The sequence below is a fragment of the Mustela erminea genome, chromosome 19 (genome assembly GCF_009829155.1).
Source record: "Mustela erminea isolate mMusErm1 chromosome 19, mMusErm1.Pri, whole genome shotgun sequence".
Classification (NCBI taxonomy): Eukaryota; Metazoa; Chordata; class Mammalia; order Carnivora; family Mustelidae; genus Mustela; species Mustela erminea.
In genome coordinates this window covers 21013909-21036505 of record NC_045632.1, presented here as the reverse complement: position 1 = coordinate 21036505, position 22597 = coordinate 21013909, and the positions used below count along the sequence as shown (strand labels likewise).

General features: G+C 49.3%; 1 protein-coding gene across 1 annotated transcript in view; it reads right to left on the bottom strand.

Moving 5' to 3' along the window:
- Window positions 1-22597, bottom strand: part of LOC116580125 — a 124927-nt gene that overhangs the window by 748 nt on the left and 101582 nt on the right. Inside the window, exon 5 of the mRNA XM_032326163.1 lies at window positions 16250-16453. Within this exon, the coding sequence (XP_032182054.1) occupies window positions 16250-16453 (204 nt within the window). The remainder of the gene's footprint in view (window positions 1-16249; window positions 16454-22597) is intronic.

The window sequence follows — 22597 nt, the reverse complement described above, 5'->3', positions numbered from 1 at the left end:
CATCTCCCGGTCTCATTTATCTCACTGCTTATGGCCCCTCTGTGGTCAGCGCGCTGCGAGCTTGGCGGACATTTAATTATGAGCACATCATAAATGTAGCTGACAAGGCAGAGGCTGCCCGGGGATGCTCCTGGCAAGGGGGTCACTGTGCAAAGTACGGACTTGATGCACCTGACGACAGGGCCAAGCAAAGACCACTTGTCTACGCTGTCCCTCTGCAACTGTCCACCCCTGGCAATGGGCAAGGGGCCCCCAGGGGTGGCGCCTGGTGCACCCGGTCCTCGTGGGTCCCTCTAACTTTAAGGTGTGCTGGCCACCTTGTCTTACAAACCTAAAGCCCGTGTGTTCTCTCCTGTCCGCTCAGCCCCGAGAGTCCCTTGGCTGACTAACCTCTGCCGTCAGTCTCCGACCATTTACCAACCCCTATCGGGGGTTGGCACCTTCTTTTATGAATTATTTTATGAATTTCTTCTCTTAGTGAATTTCCTTGGGGGTGAGCCTCCAGCCCACAGTGCCAGGGTCTAGGAAGCCCACCCTAGCCCACCCAAAAGACCCCAGCGTCTCCCACTCAAAGCCCTCAGCTCTGATGGGGACAAAGGGCCCTAAAGGTGCCAGGAGCACCCCACCACCCGCTCCCACGTGGGCAGTAAGCAGACTTGCACTGAATCAGAGAAGAACCCTGCGCGGAGCAGGCTTTGCATTTCCTTCCAATTAGCTGCTGTTCCGATGGGGTGGCCACCATGTGCCCTCATTAGGCCACACCTCCCTGCTCAGGCCCAGGCCCGGGGGATGCAGGAGGTGGCCAAGGGTCTGCTGCATCCCAGCCACCGCCCTTGCAGGGGCCCGGGGTCCCATCGCGCCACCGCCGCAGCAGGTTCACACAGAGAAGACAAAGCGTATAATCAGGGGCGCCGCAATGAAGGAGCTCTGAGGAGAAAGCTGAAAAGTAGCTATCATGTTGGCAGATAAATTCTACACACAATTATTCATTCCTAGCCTCTTGACATGTAGATTAATGAGTTTGATAACCCAGGCTTCTAAGAAGTAGATTCTACTGTGTTCGCCGGCTTTCTCCCCCTCTACCTACAAACAGCACACGGGTCTATGGAGGAAAAACAAATCGATACATTTGCAGTAGCCGTCACTGCTTTTTGTGATTGGAGCCCTACGTCAAAAATATGATGTGTCTTCTCCAAACTGCCTCTCTCCTTCCCGGGCTGGGAGAAGTTGGGGGGTGGCCCAGCAGACACTGGAGCAGACCGCGGGCCTCAAACCTTGGCCTCCGCCAGCATCCTGGGCCTTCCGTGGTGGGCAGGGTGTGGAGCATTTCCAAGTTCGATGACCCCAAGGGCAAGAGCCTTTCTCTGAAACAGCAGGGATCTGCAGGCCATCCTTTGGGTTGGAGTGGTTCTAGACAAGGCCCTGTCCGTCCCCACGTGGCACCAGGACACCCAGGCCAAGAAAGTGTCCTGGGGGAGAAAATACACACAGGGGGCAAGGGGTGGATTTCACTGAAGATCAGTGAACAACACTGCACTCTGGGATTTATTCCCTCGGATGAGTCCAGATCCTGGCAAACAGGAACTAGGTTCACTGGGCGCGTTTATCATCATGACTTGATTTTTATGCCATAATTGTCTTCCCCTACCCCCATCCAGCAGTGGGTAAGAGTTTGGAAATATATTTTGAATATTGAAGAGTGAATTTCCTTGGTGTCCTCATGACCCACTTGGCAGAAGCCTCTAAGATCCTACCGCATTGAATTTCCTCTTCATCAGGGTTGGATGTTCTAAAAATAACACAGGTTTTTTTGCGACAAGTTCAAAGAATATGGGAGGAAACAAATAACAAAGGTAATGTTTCTCCTGGCCCACGGCAATCGTGGTTGAAAAGCTATGTGCATCCCATGGGACTTCTCCCTACATCCCAGCCTCTGCAGAGCTGGCTTCTCTGGGGTTGAGGCCAGTGTGTGAGAGGAGGAGAGTAGAGAGGAAGGGCATCCCCTGGCAAGCCCCTGGGATCACAAACCTGAACAGAGTTCAGCCTGGGCACTGGGTGGGCAGACTCAGTGTCTGGGATCTTTGTGGATCCTGGGGGAGAGTGGGGACACATGGGGAGACATTAGCACAGGTGTTCGACATGGCACCTTCTTTTATTCTACAGGGATGAATAAAGCAAAAATTCACCCAGCCCAGAAAACTCCAATGAGATTTTTGATGAGCAATGTGGACGACTGGCTTAAGCATTTGTGGACGGGTAACCCACTTTCTGTCTGCTTCCAAACAGATACCTGTAAGCTACGCAAAAAAGGTCAAGTCTCCCTATTCAAGTAGACTTGAGCAGAATCAAGGTATCTCAAGTGCATGGTCTCAGTGACAGTATGGCCAAGTTTAGCAAATAAAAATTCAGGATGCCTGGTGAAATTTCAATTTCACATAAACAAATAAGTTTTTAGCATAAATACGTCCCCCAATATGTATAACATGTATTTTTAAAGTACTGTTAGGAAACACTAAAATAATATACTACAGGGAAAAATTTAATATTAGCGTATTGCATATGTGTTTGAAACAGAAAATGATTAGTTATCTGAAATTCAGGTTTTGGTTTTGGTTTTGGTTTTTAGTTTTCTGAAATTCAAATTGAACTGAACATCCTGGATTTCATCTGGCAATCCCTTTAGGGGTGTTTCTGTGAAAGTGCTCTGGACAGGACCAGGGTGTGACCAGAGAGCAAAGAGCAAAAGAGCAGAACTCCAAACTCAGGACCACCACACACACAGGTGGTGCTCCCCCCGCTCCTCCATCCAGGCTCTCCTCACACTCTGCCTTCCCCTGAGCCCAGAGCCCAAATCACCAGAGTAAATGAGAAACCACCACATCTAGATTCTGCAGTGGTGCCTATGAGACCTGAAACTGGGCGTCAATCTCAGGCTGGATACCAAGGCAGGACCATGAAAAGATTAGGAACCCCCCCGCCAGAGTTCTCCTTGACAAATCCCTTCGTGCTCCCAAAATGTGGAGCCTCAGCAACCCCCCACGACCTGGCTGTGGCTTTTTCTAGACGACGGTGCAAGTTCGGAAGTCCTCCTCTCCCACCTGGCCTGGCAGTCATCCCAGAACAGAAAAACATAATGCACTTGGGGAGGAGGGGGGAGCCAGCCCTGCTTTCTTTTTCAAATCAATTACGGCCAGACTGACTCATCTTCTCTCATAGACCAGAAAGTCTCACATCTTGTTGCTTCTTAATCATATGGAAACCTAAATATAGACATGTCTGCAGAAGGACAAGCCTGAGGAAACCAGTGTCCTCGTTCTCCCCAGGGAAAGCTTGGTTCTCACTCTTTTCTTCTGAATTGCTGGTGCTAGGCTGCCAGCAAGATTCGGTGCAGGACGGGGTCCTCCCTCGGCAGCAATCCTGTCCCAGTGGACCGGGCGGGGACCCTTCAGAGTCACGGTGTAACGCAACCTGGCTCCGTGTCAGCGGCTGCACCTGGGTCCTGCACCCACCCCTCGCTCCCCTCTGAACACATCTCCAGCTTCCAGCCACCATGATAGTGGTGTAGTGACAGGGCCATGAGGCATCTTGGCCGCATCACACAGAGCACCTTTGCCAAAGAGCTTGTTCCCTCCCATCTGCCCTTGAGTATCAGCCCAGCATCAGAGAGTCCCAAGGAGATTCCTACAGCAAAGTCCTGCTGAGCACTCAGCACACCCATGCACCCACTGCCCCGGCACCCAGGAGACAGTGGGACCCACGCAGCAACAGGCTTTCCCACATTTTCTGCATCTGAGTGCTCCTTCCCTACATTCAATGCTGGGAAATAGCTCCAAAGATGCCTTTTTCTTGGAAACTGCTCAATACCATTCAGGAAGGGTCTTTGGGCCCCAGGGCTCTGAAGGCTGGGGGAAAGCAGCAAACTGTGTTGAAGAGAACACAGATGTGGATGAGACAAGCATCCATACAGTCTGGCAGATGTTAGCGTGTCCACGGAAAAAGGTTTTAGAAGAGATCAAAGTCACACAAGACTAGCCACTAAATGCCTTTCCAAAGCACAATGACAAATTAAGCCGTGAGAATAATGAGACCAGGGAGAGAAGCCAATAGCCCTGCAGTCCCCAGAGCAAGGTGAGTGGGGGCAAATGCAGGACTGCACCCCCCAGGGACTGCGTGACCCTGTGCAGCAGGCAACCTGAGCAACAGGACAGGGATACCCCCCCTCCGCCTCCATGGCCTGCCCAGAACACATCCCTCGACTACAGGCCCACACCTGGCAGCTCACAGTCTTCTACACAGCCCACAGTCTGATTTGATTTGCAGAGTAGTTTGAAAATATTTGAAATCATTGCCAATGTTTAAAAATCAGGAAATTTCACAGGAAAAATCCAGATTTCTGGTTTCCCTTAAAAAAAAATCAGAAGATTCAAAAAAAGAAAAAAATCAGGAGATTCTATGATCATGGGGCTGTGTTCATCCAGCTGTCAGGAACCAAGGAACAGCCACCCACTTAGACAGGCACACGCTTGCCAGCTGTCTGTGGTCCCCAAGCTCGCTAGAGTGAGATGCCTGCTCTGTGGGACAAGGGAGGCTCTGCCCTTGGTCCCCAAGACCACAGCAGGAACACAGAAAACTTCTCCCCTCCCCAGTGGTTCCCCCCTTCCCACCCATCAGAAGAACCATCATTCGAAGCCATAATGACAGGTTTGCTCCCTTTAGATCCCCGGTGACCTGAGATTTACCACCTACAACCATCCTAGCAGCATCAATTAAATAAGACAAACAACTCCAGAGTCTTGGAAACCATCTAGAAAATAAATGAAGTGAAAGAACCACTTTAGACAAAACTGGAACAAAGTCACACCCAAGGTCCAAGATAACAGTGAAGGTATGAGTTACATACCCATTTCACAGACTGTGTAAACTGATATCACAGGCCCATATCCCCCTGACTGTTTTTCTTAACTTTCAGGATAATTGGCCCACCAATGGGGGTGGAGAGGAGGGAAGTTTCATCACTGGGTTAAGTGTCAAAGGGGGAAAAAAGTTCTGATTGGTTGATTCAGGAATTGGGATTCTGGGCAGAGCTTTACAAAAGGATAATGTATCTTTAAGCCTAGGTGCCCTTCAGGGAATGTATTGGATAAATGTCTTCTGAAAAGCCTGTAAATATTCCATTGCCTCACTGTCATTACTACCATGAAATGATAATGAAGCATGAAAGAAATATAATTCCATATTCAGATGACAGCATTAGCCTCCATAAGCAAACTGAAATATTTATTAGTAAAATGTTCAGTATCTACGCCTGTAATCTAAAAAAAGGACAAAAATGTTTTATAATAAAAAAGAGATTGAATGCAGAGGTAAAATCTGGTTGGCTGATTTTATTGCTTATTATTAAATCCTGGCAAAACAATTATTTTTTTCTTTTCATTAGTAAGACACCCAAATTAAAACTATGCCCTCCGGCTGCAAGGTTTACAGTAGTGATTAAAAACAAGGGATTGTGATGCATGGGGCTTTTGACAATGGCATAATCAAATTCATTCATATTGTTCAATCTTTCACTGACAAATATTTTTACAGTGAAATATACCAAACAAAGAATCACATACAACAACTATCAATACAGAGAAATTAGGAAACCTTGTTATTATTTAAAGAGCGAAGTGATACAACGTTGCTATAATCTTGAATACAAACATTATAGTGTAGTTAATTAGGGTAATTATTGCCTAAATTGTGCTTAATTGTCTTATAGTGAATAGGATGTGTGAATGAAGCTTTTTGAGCCTTTTACAATACAAAAGTGCCGCCAAACTATTTAGTTATAATTTAGTAAGTTTTGATAGTATTTCCTATAGGTCGGGAAATACATCTGAATACACGCTAAGAGATAAACACCAGCCATAGGCCTTGACCTCTGTTTCACCTTACTGAAAAAGAGGCATAAGAGAATCATTTAGTACACCAGCGTTGCAGCGCACTCCCGGACACAGAGCACATTCCTTTAAGGAAAAGGGAGAGGGAGGAAAAAAAAAAAAAACAGGTCTTTGAAGTGAATGAAAAATTAGAAATTCAAGTGACCACGATCAATTCTGAAACACTGCACAAAATTAATTACAGTTTTGCATCAGAAGCAAGAATGTAGATTTCAGACAGTCGGTGTCATTTATCTCGAGCTACACAATATACAAGGCGATTAAAAAGCCAAATCTGTCCCCACCTCCCAAGTCTGAGGCCTCTCAGAGGCTGTGAAGTACAAATGATTAAGTCCAAATTATGCAAGGGATTGTGCGGACGCTCCAGCCTGAATGGAGTGTGTGGCAAGTCACAGAAGCTGGAGAAGGACAGGTTTGCGGCTCTTTATCAAAATCCAGTCTGGTCACCACTGACGGAATCCAGATAAATTGCACAGAGATCTGACAGTGGCTGCAGAAAGCTAGCTCTGCAAAATCCAAATCTCTCATTTCTATGTGTTTTTAATTGCTTGCCTTAAATTTGCATTTTTATACAATTGGTTTAAAGGATTTATTCTATTCTATAGGCCACACTGACCAAATTGCTTCCCATTTCACAGGGAGTTGCAGAACCATCTTGGGAGGAGCGGCGGAGATGGGGGAGAGATTTGGCTTTTGAAACGCCTTTAACAAGAAAGCTCAATGTCCAAAGGAGTTCCGCAGCCCTCTCTGGCCCTCGAGACAAGCCCGAGAGGCCATCAGAGCCCAGGTGGCCCACAGATGCCCAGACCCTTTGTCCCCAGAAGAAGCTCAACAAGCAAATACCCCAGAAGGAAACCCAGCCGCACCCTCCCTTCCTTCCTTCCTCCGGGGCCCCACACTCATTAGCCCCCCTTTGGAAAAGGCAGGACGTGCATGTGTTCAAAATACATCTTATTCTGTTGTCAAAACTAAGTCAGTATTAGAAAGGCTGACAGATTTTTCCCGACTCCAAGAAACCACACATGGTGTGTCACACACACGCTCACACACACACAACACACACACGCACACGCGCACACACACACGCACAAGCTGGGTGCCTGCTTCATTTAACCCTGCATTCGTAACCGACTTATTAACACCAGAGATTGCCAAGTGAGAAACTGTCATTTTAAGATTTGCAAATTGAGCCTCACCTAATGAACTCTTAGATTCTGAGCAATTGCCTCGAGGTGCTGGTGAAACCCCAAACTGCCCTCAACCAGCTATGCCTTACTAAGCTGTACCTGACTTCAGCCGGGTCCTCACCACCTGTCCCTGCTGAATCCCCCCATCCTTATCCTTGAAGATCTCTTAAACACATCTGGAGATGTTAGGTCACAGCAGCTTCTCTTCACCCCACTTTCATCTGAGCAAGTCTGTTTATCCCCATGGTCTTGTGAGCAAATGACTGCTGGGCCCATGAAGGTCACAGAAAGAGAAAGACTGTTTAGGAAGAAACCATCTCCTGCTCCCTCTTTGGGGAAAGACATGGAAACAGATAATCCTTCACCTCCTGTGCGAAACCCACAATGCGAGCACAGTATAGGCAGCGTCTGACTCTGTTCCCCCATTTCAGGGACACTAGGGGGCAGTGGGGACTGTGGCTAACTTTAAACACCTAATCCCTTTGAAGGGGGGCAACTGTAGCCCTGTTCGAATAGACAGTCCTGCAAAGAAAAACTGCTCCACATGGCCAGATAGTCTGAATTTTTTATGAAAGCTGGAAATCTGGACGTTTTCCGACAATTTCTTCGTTTTTTTTTAAACGTTGGTTCCCTTTTTTAAAGTAAACAAAAGAACTACTCTGCTGGCTAAATAAAAAAATACTCCGGTGGCCAAATCCAGCCCAGGGCTCCCAGCTTGTGGCTTCAGGCCCACACCCAGGATGGATATAAGCATTATCATTGCTGAACGTTATAAAGGAGACATGTTAGACCACCCCCTCCCCCAAATCCCTGGTCAAAAGGACACTGGAACAGCAGAGCCTGAATTCCTCCCACCCCTTGCACTAGTCATTCCCCAAGAGCACAACAGAGTGACCAAGAACACTCATGACCTAGGAGGTCCTGTGGGTTTTGGCCCAGCTCAGGGTCCATTCCCACATTGCATTCAGGTTCTAGAACCAACCTTGGTTCACTTTCCTTTTTTTCCTAATCGGTGGGCTTATGGAGAAGTTAGATACATGCCTAAAAACCTGTGAGTCCAAGATGTGCACTCAAGTGTGCAGGCCCTGACCACCCCTAGCCCCCCGCTACTCTGGGCGGGCCAGACTCCAGTGTGTTTAAGGCCGGCTTCCACGCCTCTGCTCCTGCCGGCTGTGCTGTACTCCCTCTCTAGACGGACTTGCCCACTGCCCCAAGCAGCTCAATGGCATGTATTAGAGAGAGAAAATGTGCTCAGCAACTGTGGGGTACCCTCAAGCTGCTTCCTGCTGGTGCCCATCAGTAACCCTTTACAGAGTGAGGAGGGAGGGAAGGTGTTGGGCTGGGTTCCCAGCCCAATGTCTCCCAAAGCAACTGATAACTCACTGCTGATTGCTAGAAAACACTCAGCTCCCACCCCCTGGCTTCTCCCATCCTAGCTCTCCTGACCCTCTGAGAGCTACGGCAGCAATCACAGGAACTCAGGGGTCTCTGCAGAGCACCTTGTTCACACCCTGCATCAGTTATGCTCCACCTTGGGCTAAGCAAACAAGCAGAATCCAAACCACACAGTTGCCCTGGTACCTTGGGCGAGTCATAGGAGCTCAGAGCTTCTGCTGGTGCATCTAGAAAGATAGTTTATTCCATCTGCCTTACAGGTGCTGGAATAATTAAATCTGCTGTTCATAAATGTCAAAGAACCGAATGAATATTCAGGATGAGTCCTTGCTCTTTTTAGGCTTATGCGACCGTTTAGACAGTGAGCAAAGACTGGGGTCAGCCTCGAGCCACAGACCTCCCACCTCAGGATAGCCACACAAGGCCCTTTTGAAGTGTTACCTGGTTGGTCCAAGTCAGATAAGCATCTGACTCTTGGTTCCAGCTCAGGTCGTGATCTCAGGGTCCTGAGATCAAGCCCTGCATTGAGCTCGGCACTTGGCATGGAATCTGCTTAATATACAAATGTAGTGATCCCAGGGGGCACATGCACCTGAATGTTTATAGCAGCAATGTCCACAATAGCCCAACTATGGAAAGAACCTAGATTTCCATCAACAGATGAATGGATAAAGATGTGGTATATATACACAATGGAATACTATGCAGCTGTCAAAAGAAATGAAATCTTGCCATCTGCAATGATATGGATGGAAATAGAGGGTATTATGCTGAGCGAAATAAGTCAATCAGAGAAAAACAATTATCATATGATCTCCCTGATATGAGGAATTTGAGAGGCAGAGTGAGGCGGTTGGGTGGTAGGGAAGGAAAAATGAACCAAGATGGGACTAGGAGGGAGGCAAACCATAAGAGACTCTTAATCTCAAAAAACAAACTGAGGGTTGCTAGGAGTAGGGACAGGGTGGTTGCGTTATGGACATTGGGGAGGGTATGTGCTATTGTGAGTGCTGAGAAGTGTATAAGCCTGACGATTCACCGAACTGTACCCCTGGGGCAAATAATACATTATATGTTAATAAAAATAGTTTTTATAAAAAGATGGTCTCAGGGCGCCTGGGTGGCTCAGTAGGTTAAGCCTCTGCCTTCGGCTCAGGTCATGGTCTCAGGGTCCTGGGATCGAGCCCCGAATTGGGCTCTCTGCTCAGCAGGGAGCCTGCTTCCTCCTCTCTCTCTGTCTGCCTCTCTGCCTACTTGTGATCTCTGTCTGTCAAATAAATAAATAAATCTTTAAAAAAAAAAAAAAAAGATGGTCTCTCCCTCTGCCCATCTTAAATAAAGAAATACAATCTCTTCTTTTTAGAAAATGAAATCAATAAAAAGTAAAATAATCATAGTAATTTTTAAAAAAGAAAGAAACTCCCTCTGTAAGAGTTTCAAGATGCATTTAGTAGGCTCTGGCTGGGGAAAGGGGGAACATAAGAAAATTAGAGCATCTGGTTCCTACCCTCAGGAGCTTGTAATCTATGCGGTGCAGGGATGGTGGTGGGATACAGGCTGTGAGGCCCAGGCACCTGCAAGTCCAGGTTCACAGGCAAGGGCTGCAGTCCTGACTGCCCCAGCCTGGGAAATCAATTCCCAAAGGCTCCTCCCAGAACCAAAAATAGGGAGCCATTACTTTTGATGCTTCTGTCATTTGAATCTCATGAAAATAAACACTCACCTTCCTCCAGGTGGGGAGAGGCCCAGGGAGGGGCCCCTTTCATCCGCACATCCCCAGGTGACTGTGAGGGGAAGGAATCTCCGTCGGTTCACTGCGCCAAGCCACCTGGGTTGTTGTGCCAACAAAATGAGATGGCATTTGAGAAAGGGCCTTATAAGCGATCAGTATTATGAACTATTCTGGTTTTGTCGTCATCCAAGGGATTATATTCTATAAGCTCAAAGTACTAAAGAGAAAACAGAAGGGTTGGCTTTGGGAATCTATGAATCAGAGAGCTCAGGGTTTAACAACTTAAGAAAGCATTTTTTATGATATCACAAGTTTGAGTGAGTTCAGGCAATATTTATCTACAACATTTTTTTCACTCTGCATCATGATTTAAGCTGCAAGAATTCACTCTGTGAAATTAACAGAATGTCTGTCTTGCCGTGGATTACACAAAATTGGAACCAATTGACATCCACGTTAATACCTCCAAACCACCCCTCCTGACAGGCCAGGATGCTGTGAATTCAGTTGAATAAGCAAATTCTCTTCCAGGCAGGAAAAGACAACCCTTCCCTGCATACCCCGTTCACCCTCTCAAGCAATACCCCTTGTAGAGTCAGAATCAGAGTGTGGACTTACAATGAGGAAATGGAGGATCAGAGAGGTGGAGTGACTTACAGAAAATCTCACAGCAAGTTAGTGACCAATGTGAGATGAGAATGCCAATCTAGGGCTCGCTCTCTGGTCCCCAGAGTGGAAGAGCCCTGAATATCTCCGTGTTCACAGGGGCTTTGCTAGACCTCGGAGGAGGGAAAGGTCTGCCATCCTCAGACATGAGGGCACTACCTGCCTGACTGGAACTCCTGAGCTCCCTCTGAGCTCCCCCATGTGGCTGGGTGTGCTGGAGGAACCACACTCAGAGGCATGCAAAGGCATCTGCAGGGTTAGAAGGGGAAACTCAAGCAGAATGTTCTCAAGGCCTTCAGAAAACATGGGGGGAACAAATCTCAAATTACAGGAAAACTTGCTTGAACATAGCTGTTTAGAGGGTGTATGCGTGGTCATCTCTGAAAAATTCCAGAAGAAAGAATACCCCATCTCAATTACAGAGAGATGCTCAGAGATAAAGTTCACAGGGTATTTTTATCGGCCCTGTCCTTGGCAATGTACCTTAGAGAGACTCAAAATGACAATGCAAATAGGATGATTTTCATTTCAAATTAGCTATTGGATCCCTCACAATCCAAAGCTTAGTCTTCTAGGAGAACATGTGTTGCCAGAAGCAATGCATCACATTGTTAAATAAGAGCCAAATAAGTTTCATTAGAAAAGAGAAAGATCCAGGGGTCATAGTGGGCCACTACTGATGACTAGTAGGGATCGTGAGGCAAAGTGGAAAGAAACTCAACCCTAGAGTCCAAGGCCCTACTGTGCAACCAACCTTGGACAGTCCTTTCTTTAGGTTTCCATTTTTTTAAACCCTAAATGGAAGTTAAATAATATCCCTTCCATCTTCCTCTCAAGGTTGGTTTGGGTGCTCAAAAGATAGAACACAGGTGACAGCATTTGGAAAGCCTGAGGCAGCACACATGCATCAGGGTTTCCTGCTGACATGCTGTTCTTCAGGACTAGCAAAATTATAGAGTTAATCCCTCTTAATGTGGTTTTGACACTTATTTTAAGAAGAAACTTAAGAATATTTGCAATGTGGAATTTTCCCTGTGTTCTTCCTTTTACCCTTTAAAATAGGAACTATGTGAGTAACTGTGGTTTCAATCATAATAATAGCTATCATTAAAATCACAGAGCTCACTCCCAGCCCACACATGGAGAGAGTCAGCTTCTGCAGGTCAGCGTAAATTGTAGGGTCAGACTGAGGCCCAGCCTTGGCAGAAGTAGAGAAAGGAGAGGGTCTGTGCGCACTGTCCGGTCTGTCACCCTCTCGGGCGCTGCAAGATGGGAGCCCACAGGGCAAGAAAAGAGGTGCCCCTGCTGATGGCCGGACAGCCCCAGACATTCAGGTGAGGCCAACCCAGACCATCCATTGCCTGGAGCCCTCCAGCTCTCTACACGTGTGTGTGAGCAAGCCTAGCAGAAACCATGAGGCTGGCAAAGGCAGTAGAATTGCCTAGCAACCCCCAGAATAGTGGTTTCTTTAAGGCACAGGTTTGAGGGTGTTTGTTACACAGCAGTGCCTGAGACATCAGTCAAACAACCTCATCCTGCAGGTGAAGAGATGGGCCCAGAAAACCTCCCTGCTCTCCCCTGTGCAACCTCAGCCTCTCTGACCCATTCCCCTTGAAGACTCTAAAGTGACAGCTCCAAATGCAAATGTCACCATGTCTCTGGCTCCCCAGGATCCTGCATGGCTCCTCGGCACCCCAGAACTGCCCACACTCTTCCTCACCTGGCAGCCCTGGACCCAACCTTCCACCTCTGCCTTTCCAGATGAATTCTGTAGCAGGAGTCCTCAGCCCACTGTCAGTGGCTCTCCAAGGACAAAGCCTCCTCAAGCCTGGTGCTAAAGGGAGCAAAGCTCCTGGAGAGATGAAGGCAGCTGTCCCCATGCTGCCTCAGACTGGGATGTTGGCCCTCGATGCACCCTCCCACCCCCATCTCCACTGCCACTGCTTCCTGTACTGTCACTCGGCATCTGTTCTGTCACTGGAGTTCTGTCCCCAGAGATCGGGGCCTCTTCCTCACCTTAGGACACCCCACACAGCCAGGCGTTGGGTCTCGGGTTCCAGGGGCACGGGTGAGAGTTTGCTGTGGCTGCTGGTGGTGATACTTACTAGCCCTAGAAGTGTCACACAAGGAAGACTGGGAAGGCATGACAAAATTGAAAGCACCGAGTTCAAGTCATGCCCCTTTTGCTTGCCACCCTGTGATCAAGGGGCAGGATGCCTACCAGTTCAGACTCCCAGTTTCCTTGTTTACAAAACGGAGCTGAGGAATCTTGCCTGATCCATGGGGATACTGTGAGAGCTGAAAGTAACTGCAGGTTCGTCTAGACCATAGCTAGCTGGACAGGCTGATGGTTTAGCATGCTCACTACAACCACCACTATGTAACAGCAAGGCCCACCCCCTACATCCAGCCCAGAGCTAACACGCCCTGCCCACCAAGGGCAATTTGCACTGGGCATACCCATGTACACCCACTCCCGCCTCTCCCCACAGGGAAAGGCCATCCAGCATCGCTGGTGAGGGGAGGCCACTATGTCTCTCTGCTTCTTTGATTTGATTTCAGAAATCTGCAGGAGGTGGCCCCCAGAATGGAGGTGGATTCTCTTCCCCACCACATTTTGGAAAGGCACCCTCCTCCCGCACCCCGACCCAAAGCAGGGACTCTGGGGTAATCAAAGGTTTAACCACACCTTGACCCATTTCACAGATCTAAGCAATCCTCCAAACCACATCTCTAGTCATGGGGAACATGCATCATAATCCTTTAAAAAGGAAGGCCTATCCTAGACTCAGCCTGCCAATCCTGATGGCACAGATGACAGCAGTCCCTAGGAAGTGGGGGTTCAAGGTCCTTGAACCCCCAGCCCTGCCTGCACTGTGTGTGCAGCCCCGGCTCCCAAGCTTCACTCCCTAAACCTTCCACCACGTGCTTGGTGGTATCACAGGGACTGTGAGGCGCTGCCTTGGAAAAATGGAAATGCAATTGTCCGGCCAATAAAAAGCATTCCTGTATGTAATCCCTGTAATAGATTTTTAAATTCTCAGTGCTGACACACTGTTATGTGTTCACGGTTATTATCTGTCCACTTCCAAACCTTAAGAGGTTAGATTGTTTAAAGATTTGTTAGCTATGAACTGCTTAAAGAAGGCAAAGTATAAACTCCTGGCTAATTGAAAAATAGCATTTTATCAGATTCTCCTCTGATATTATATTGTAATGGTCGTACTTAGAGCACTCTCAATACTTCAATAAGTGGGGAAATTAAAAAAATAACATCTTCAGGGCTTTGCAGAAAATGTGGCTGTTACCAATTTATACTGCTTTTTTAACCATTATTTCCGTATATTTCCCACAATGCCTCGGATCCGAAGCAAACAGAAACTGAGTGATTACCCCAAAGTGTGCTAGATGAACTGGAAAAAGTCTATTCAAACAAAGCTCATTAGTTCTGATACCTCCAGGGCTATGACAAATTAAGCGCTGGTGAGTGTGCTTGCAGACAAAAGGAGGATGGCAAAAACTAGGGCTTAGCTAGGCACTGTGTCAATAAATTCCCCTGAAAAAGGTAAAAATTACAATTGGAGCTAAAATGGAATCCCTTTAAGGAGCATGTACAAAATAGATCATCCCTTCTTTCTTAAGTACATCTGTGAGCCCGCCTGTGATGAATTACTGCAGCCGGGAAGTGGCCACTCCAGAGGGCTTGCCTGGCCAGGTGCACCTCTCAGCCGCTGGCTGCTCCGCGGCTTCGCCCTCACACTGCCAGCGCCCAGACTTGGCCCCGCCCCGAGGAGGGCAGGAAAGCTGGACCAGACTCCATGAGCAGAGTGTGCACACTTTCAAAGCTGCGGAGCTGGGATCGGCTTGCCCCCTGGTCTTCAGGCCAGCAGCCCCTGGGTCCTGAAGGGTTCCACAACCTTAAGGTAACCTTGCATTCCCAACCAAAAGAGAAGCGTGCAGTATTACCTGGTTGGCGAATCCATTTACATGGAGAACCTTAGAAAATCCTGAAAAGTAGTTGTATTCATAATGAATCTGGCACAAAAAGGCTTTGGTAATTATTTATCGAATGAATGAACAAATGAGGGTAGGGCTATCTGATGAGGGAGTAAGACTGGGTCCGGGTGCTATCCTTGGGTTTTCTGGAGGATGTGGTGGCCCCAAACACCCAGCTGGCAAAGGGTACTTCACCGTGCATTCTGACCTCATTGGCAGAATTTCTGCACCACAGAGAATCACAGCCTGACACTAATTCCCAAACCAACAACTTGGGGAAAACCTCAGAGAGCACCTAGTCCCCAGGCCAAGAATTACAAATCTGACCCACAGAGTTTTTGCCCCATACAGTGCTGTTCTTCCTTTTTATTTGAAACACTTGCCACTTAAAAATTTGGAGATTTCTCACAAACGTTCAAATTCCCAGATTCTCCAGGCCCAACTGGGCCAACTGGGCCCATAATGCCATGTGGTATAGAAGGCCAGGATAGGACTGCAGGTGCCCCATTTAGCAAGGATGCTCATGTCAGTTTGCCGGCCCCTCCCAGCACACCGCACCCAAGTATTTCACCAACCCAGCATCTACGTGCACAGCCTCTGGTCTAGTCAATAGCAGACTTGGCAAAAATATGGCCCAGGCCCCCAGAGTGTCCCATGGCAATGCCAGGGTTAGACACCAAGCCTCAAGGTTCTCAGTGTCACACTCCCTGGAAGCATCTACTACCCTATCCCTAGGAAAGTGAATTCTTCCCCCCTTTGTTTTGACTTCTATGCCTTGTTCATATTTCTCTCAATGTCCCAGACAGCCACCCATTTAGACAGGCAGGGACCAACTTTTGAGCCGCATTCTCTCATGCAAGCATCTGTGTGTGGTCCTGCCACTAACCCTGGATGCTGAGCCACTAAGAGCAAGGCAAGCGCAGAGACACCTCTGTCTACAGTGTCTGGTGCATGGTACATCCTCAGCAAAATCCCTATGTCCCTTTCATCACACAGCGTCAAGGCATCCTTCAGGTTCTAGGTCCCAAATCTTGATGCATGCATGTAGTAACGAAGCCCAAGACCACCATGAACCCCAGCCTCTTCCAACACTTGACTCTCCACTCACTTCAAGTCCCTTTTCTCATATAAACCCCCACACTGAGGGTTAGCTTAGGCCCACTGAGGCTACCAAGGGAAATATCTGTGGACCCCAGAAGGTTCATCCACCCAGGAAGGCAGGGAAATTACTTCCTTCCTTGTGATCCCCCTGCTTTGTGTACATGTTCCTTACATCTCCAGACCCAAAGACATGGAGGGGCAGTTCTTCTCGAGCTGACACAAGATCTCACCTGCACGTGAACTTGTGGTTGCCCCTTGTAACTCCGCCTTAGCACGATGTGGCTGTGGCATGGAGGCAGGTGCTCATAGGGGCCACATGGGAAGCACAGAGCAGGAGGGGTGGGCACCCATGATTGTGAGACTGCAGCACCGTGAAATGACTCTGTGCTCCATACCACCGTCCCCTGGGCAGACAGTTCGATGCAAAGCCTCTCCTGTTAAAAACAAGAGCACAGTGGAGTCAGATTGTTTACTTTTGTCTCTCAAAAGCTGAAAAACAGGTGGGGAGAAAGTAGGAATCCTGTGCCATCCAGGTGTTCCCATCACCTCATCAAAACTGGTCTAAGGGGGCGCCTGGGTGGCTCAGTGGGTTAAGCCACTGCCTTCGGCTCAGGTCATGATCTCAGGGTCCTGGGATCGAGTCCCGCATCAGGCTCTCTGCTCAGCAGGGAGCCTGCTTCCTCCTCTCTCTCTCTGCCTGCCTCTCTGCCTACTTGTGATCTCTCTCTGTCAAATAAATAAATAAAATCTTTAAAAAAAAAAAACAAAAAACTGGTCTAAGGAAGAGGAAAAGTCAGAGGGGACAACAGGGTGGGGCCCACGGCCTGCGTGGGTGTCTGAGCAGGACCCATGTTCCTGCCTAACCTGGTCTTCGTGTACTCCAATGCCCTGTAGAGCTCGCTGCTGCACCAACCACAAAGGACAGGACAGAGATTGGCATGTGGGGCTGAGGCGGGAAGGTCCCCTTCAGCCCCATCCAGCTCCCAGAGGCTCAGGGCAGCACAGAAAGACACCACCGTTTCCCACGCCCCTGGGAAGAAGGTGCAGTTCTCTGGGAGAGAAAGCACCACACGGAGCTGAAGCTCCTGGCTGCAGGGCGAGATGCCCACAGGTGCTGGCAATACTGAAGGATGTGGGGCCGGTCCCATGCCCACCTGCTCACCACCACTCCATCCCGGGGACAAGGGGATGGGCCATCCCAGACACAACTGGGCAGTTCCAAATTAACTGATTGCCCGGAACTGATTAGACTAGCACAATGTTTCCAGAAACATAATGCCACAGTATCTCCCCCACCCACCTGCTACATCTGATTTGGTGGGCCAAGAACTCATGACCACCACCCACCGGTTCATCCACATCCACTCTCCTGCCATCCCAGAGTCTGTTGAAAAGTGTCTCTCCCAGGAGGAAGAGCCCGCTGCTGCCCAGTGACTGCATGGCCAGCAGGGTGCCAGGACCAGAGGGTGTCTTGATGGCAGCAGCAGGACCCTCGAGTGAAGTTTTGCAGCTCATCGATAGCTGAGGCAGAAAGACGCACCAGGCAGGGCTTTGGCAGCTGGCCGGGCTGGTAGCCTGGGTGCTGGGGCTTGTTGGGGGGGGGTACTCTGCAGCCCACTGTGGAATCCCAGTATCTCTTCCTCCCTGGGGCATGCGGCCCCAGCCTCTGACTCTTTGGCGCCGTTCCCAAAGTGTCCCCCTCCTGCCTCAGCCCCACATGCCCATCTCTGTCCTGTACTTTGTGGTTGGTGCAGCAGCGAGCTCTACAGGGCATTGGAGCACACGAAGACCAGGTTAGGCAGGAACATGGGTCCTGTCGACTTGTGCTCTGTTGAGGGCAGCTCTGTGGGGCTCCCTGAGAGCTGCTCCGTGCCACAGGGAGGAGGAAGGCACATGAGCCACTCACTAGGGCCCTCCCTATCCTTTTCTCCCTACTTCCAAGGCTCCACTCACCCCTACATCCTCTCAACGTATCTTCCCTTTGAATTTGTGCGGTCCCCTCTTCACTCTACTCCTCCCCACCTCCTTGACAATCCCTCCTGGGTCCTCCAAAATGGAAGAATTCGCGGAAATTCTGACCACAGCTTTTCTGGCTTTCATGCCTCTCCCCGTTGGCCTTAGGGTCCACACCTCCATGGGAGTGACCACCATGTATCCAACTCCCAGCCTCTCTCCTGAGCCAGCCTCTCACTCCCACCTGCTGGACATGCACTCAGGCTCGTGTAGTGCCAGTGTCTCTCATCTCCATCTGTGAACAACCTATGTCTGAAACGGTGCCCTCACTCCCCACTGGAACCCTAAAGCCAGGTGAGACAGGAGAAGAAGAACCCGCACCCTCCAGCAGCATCAGCCTTCCCTGCACACCTTACCAGGGCACTTTCACAACCTTTCCTTAACTTCTGCAGCATATTCTCACCATTTCTACATAGTACCCTTAAAAGCAGTCTCTTTTGTAAGGTTTGCTCAGAAAGAAAAGACACCCCTCCTGGCCCACCACATCCTACTCATTTCTCCCTCTTCACCGATCTGCTTAAATGCTGCTTGCTCAGGGAAGCCTGCCCTGACCACCAAGACAGGTGAGTCTCCCTGCAATCTGTTCTCTTTCTTCAAAATATTTATCATGATTCCAATCGATAAATGAGCTGTGCAATAATTAATCTAATGGGCCCCATCTCCCTGCTAGACTCCAGACTTCACAGCAGCAGTGATGACAAGTACCTTGACTGCATGGTACCTGTAAACCATAGGCATTCAATAAGTGCTTGAAAGAGAGAGAGACAGGCATATTTATTCACTCAAGCATTTATTTTGAATACATGTGAAAACTGGCCACAAGCAAACTGGGATTTTTATTACGTATCCTCATTTTTCTTGTACCAAGACCACCTACTCAGGCATCTAGTAAGCTGGACATACAAGGCCCACATTTTCTAGAAAGACAGCCCTGCCCTTCTTCAAGGAATGCAGTTAAGCCCTCCCCTTGACAATCCCTACTCCCAAAGTAGAGACCACCAGGGGCCAAACTTCCTAATCCAATGTGAACTCTGGTCCTCAAAGCCCAGCACAGCACCCCTGAGCTTCAAAATACCTGGGGGGTCCAGACATACAGCAACGCTGCCCTGGTACCCATCACTGGCCCCAGTGTGGCCAGTACGGAACACCTATCTCTTCAGAAGCTGTCTCCTTCTTGTGATGGGCTCCATCTCATCACCACCCATCCACATGACAGTATCCTGCAGATGTAGAGAGTTTTTCATTGCACGAATAACAGATGCTCATCCTGGAGAATTGTGCACAAATGGAGAAGCAAGAAAAACCATCCATGATTCCATCACCCATCTAGACTACTGCCACTGTTGGCATTTTGGTATGACCCTTCCGTGCTTTCATTATTTGCAGTGGTCTCCTTCTCAGTGAGCTCTATGCTTTGGGGTGCCTGGGCCTCAGTCCTTGGACTTTGTCTCCTCTCCAGTTACACTCACATCCTTGGTGCTCCCTCCAACCCCACGGCTTGAAGTACCAGCTTCTAGCTATCTGCTGCAATAGCCCCTCTCAACCCCGCCTCCCTCCCCAGCTGTAGGTGCAGAGCTCCCCCCACCTGGTCACTGCCCCTTGGATGTCCAGCCCACACCTCACACTGCACATGTCCACAAATGTCCCCTAGACCTCCAAAAGGCAGGACTCAACACTGCACCGGAACCTTGCTCACATTACCTGAATCCCACCTCTTTCTGCTCTTTATTTAAGATTCTGATGTTCCGCTCATCATGAGCTTTTGCATTAACATTGACTTTTCAATAGTGCATTAAAGTATGATTTCGTGGGACACCTGGGTGGCTCAGTGGGTTAAGCCTCTGCCTTCAGCTCAGGTCATGATCTCAGGGTCCTGGGATCGTGCCCTGCATTGGGCTCTCTGCTCAGCAGGGAACCTATTTCCCCTCTCTCTCTGCCTGCCTCTCTGCCTACTTGTGATCTCTCTGTGTATCAAATAAATAAACAACATCTTTAAAAAAAAAAAAAAACATGATTTCACTTGATCACAGGGTTGTTGGCACTCCCTTACATTTTGCACCTGAGCTCGGTACCTCACCCACCTGACCCTAGACCCCGAGCCCACCCACCTTGATCACCACTGCGTGTTCAGCAGCCTAGCCACTCACCTCCCATCTCTAGCATCTCTGAGCCCCTGCAGTTTAGCAGGAAACACCTCACGTCTGGGTCGGAAGCTAGCGCTTGAGAAGTTGCCAAAGGGGCAAGCCAGAAGTTGCAATGCAGAAATGCACGGGAGATACCACCCACGGGGTGAACTCTGACCCGTGGGAAACAGGAGATGGGGGGGAGCCAGGCACACAAATTCCCTCTTCCCTCTCGCCCGCTGACTACGCGGAGACAGAGTTTCTGTGCACAGCCCATCTGGAGAAGACCACCAGCCAAGCAGAGCCACCTGCTGAGCCACCTGCTGCGTCTCCCAGTCCAGCTCAGCACACGGCTTCCCTTCCCTCCTTGCGCCGCTCCCCTCCCCCCCACTCTCTCTGCCCACGGCTCACCCCTCCCTAATAAAGTGCCAGTCCCTTCAGTCCTGCCTCAAACTCTGTTTCCTAGAGTCTGGGCTGTGGCTCATCTTCTTCTGGATTTGCGTTTTATTATCTTGATTTGGTTTGCAGCTCTGAAGGGCATTTTTAATATCTAATACAAATTCTCCAGCTCACATCCCCCCCAAATTTCTGTGCATACTGTTACTCATTTAATCATCCAAATGAACTTTCCCAGAAGTTAAACTCGGGGGGTGGGGGGACAAAGTCTTACTTCTCAAGTCATCTTTGCATTTCTCTTTTTCCAAATCCCACACAAATATTTATTAACAGCTTGGATGTAAGCACAGTCCTGGGCTCCATGTGACTCCAAGGGAATGCTAACCTAGCTGGGGAATGGAAGAGAGTAATTAACAACCTTTAAATGAGCCCCGGGGTTGATGGAGATATCTCCGGTTTGCGCAGAGCCAGATCTGGAAGCTCCAGGAAGGTCCTTGTGGGGACCCCCGATGGAGGGTAGAGTCCTGGTCCCTCTAACCCCCAAGCCCCCCGCCCCCAGAAGCCTGGAAGAGGAATGACTGCAGACGCAGGGAGCACCAGAGGGAATGCGAATGTCAGCAGAGGCTTCTCGAAAAGCAGATAAGCTTCAAGGAAAAGAGAAAGTGAAACATCATTCCAAGTAGGAAAGACATCTGCGGAAGTGTCCAAAAAACAATTGGGATTGGATTCCAGAAAGGACCCCAAAGCATCCACACCCCAGTGGACAGGGGGAGCATACAGCAGGCACTCATAAGTGCGGAGGCGGACAGCTGGAGGTCAGCTCCTCCTATGAGAGCTCGTGTGTGTCCCCTGAGAATTTTGCTTTTGACTTCCCCACATGGCCCCAAGTGGGCAGAGCCCTCAGCTTGTCCCACACACTTTGTTCAGCAGCCTGTGTATTCCTGCTAAAGGGTTCTGGGGAAATGGCCCCAGGCCAGGACAGTGACGCCCCACCCTTGTTTTGCAGGATTTTTAAATTATCTTCAAATGCTCAATTTTCATAAACCTCTCAAAACAAGATTTGCCTTGGAAATAATACTTCTTACTATGGTGGTAGTCTGCGTGCTTTGTAAAAATTCTGCAATCAAAATCAATTCACAGGACCATAAGGTGTCATCTACCAAGTACCATGCACAAGGCTCCACGCAGGTGCCACCTTGGAGAACCGCAGGACCCATCCCCCCGCTGTGGGCAGGCATGTTCTCCCTGCATCCCCTGCGGTTATGGCGGGACTGGATCATCATGGATACTTTAGTGAATGAATGAATGAATGAATGAGGACAACTGAGCAGACTCTGAGAAATGGCGGTCTTATGAACAGAGCGCCTGGAGATGCAAGAAAGAGAGCAGCACGGAGCACGGGACATGGCTGAGGGGGGAGAAAGCACCAGCCTCACAACCCAATTCCTCAGCTGCCAGGAGACTGAGACTGCCCGCATCATCCAAGTAGCAGGGCAAAGTGTCCAAACAGTAATTCCTCAGAAGACAAATGCCATCTTGGGAGGTCGTGGGGTCGGGGCGGGGTGGGGGGCGGTATTGGGGGGGGACACACACGGGACATACAGGGGAAGACATGCTCTTAAAACAGGAATTTCAGAATCGTCTAGAAGATCCTGATTTGGATATTTCGGGGAGTTGGGAGGGTCTTTGCAAAGCATAGGGTTAGGGCTCTGGGTGTGCGTTTAGCCTTAAGTGAGGTCACTGACCACACAGCGCAGAAAGGGGTCGGGGGAGCCAAAGAGGTGGAGGTGGAGGGGTGGGGCCAGAAGGGGTGGGGAGGCAAGGAGGTTGGGGAGGGATGGGGCTGAGGAGTCGGCGGAGGCAAGGAGGAAAGCTTGGCGGGATAATGAACATCTCTGAGTGCTGGCAGTGGGGTGGGAGACCTTTAAAGACCTTCTTCTAAGTACCGCCCCCCACTTTCCCCAAGAAAAAGTCTCAGCCACCAACTCCTGATGGTGTGCTTCCTACAGGCAACTGCCGTGACAACAGTGGGCGAGGGAGGAGGTG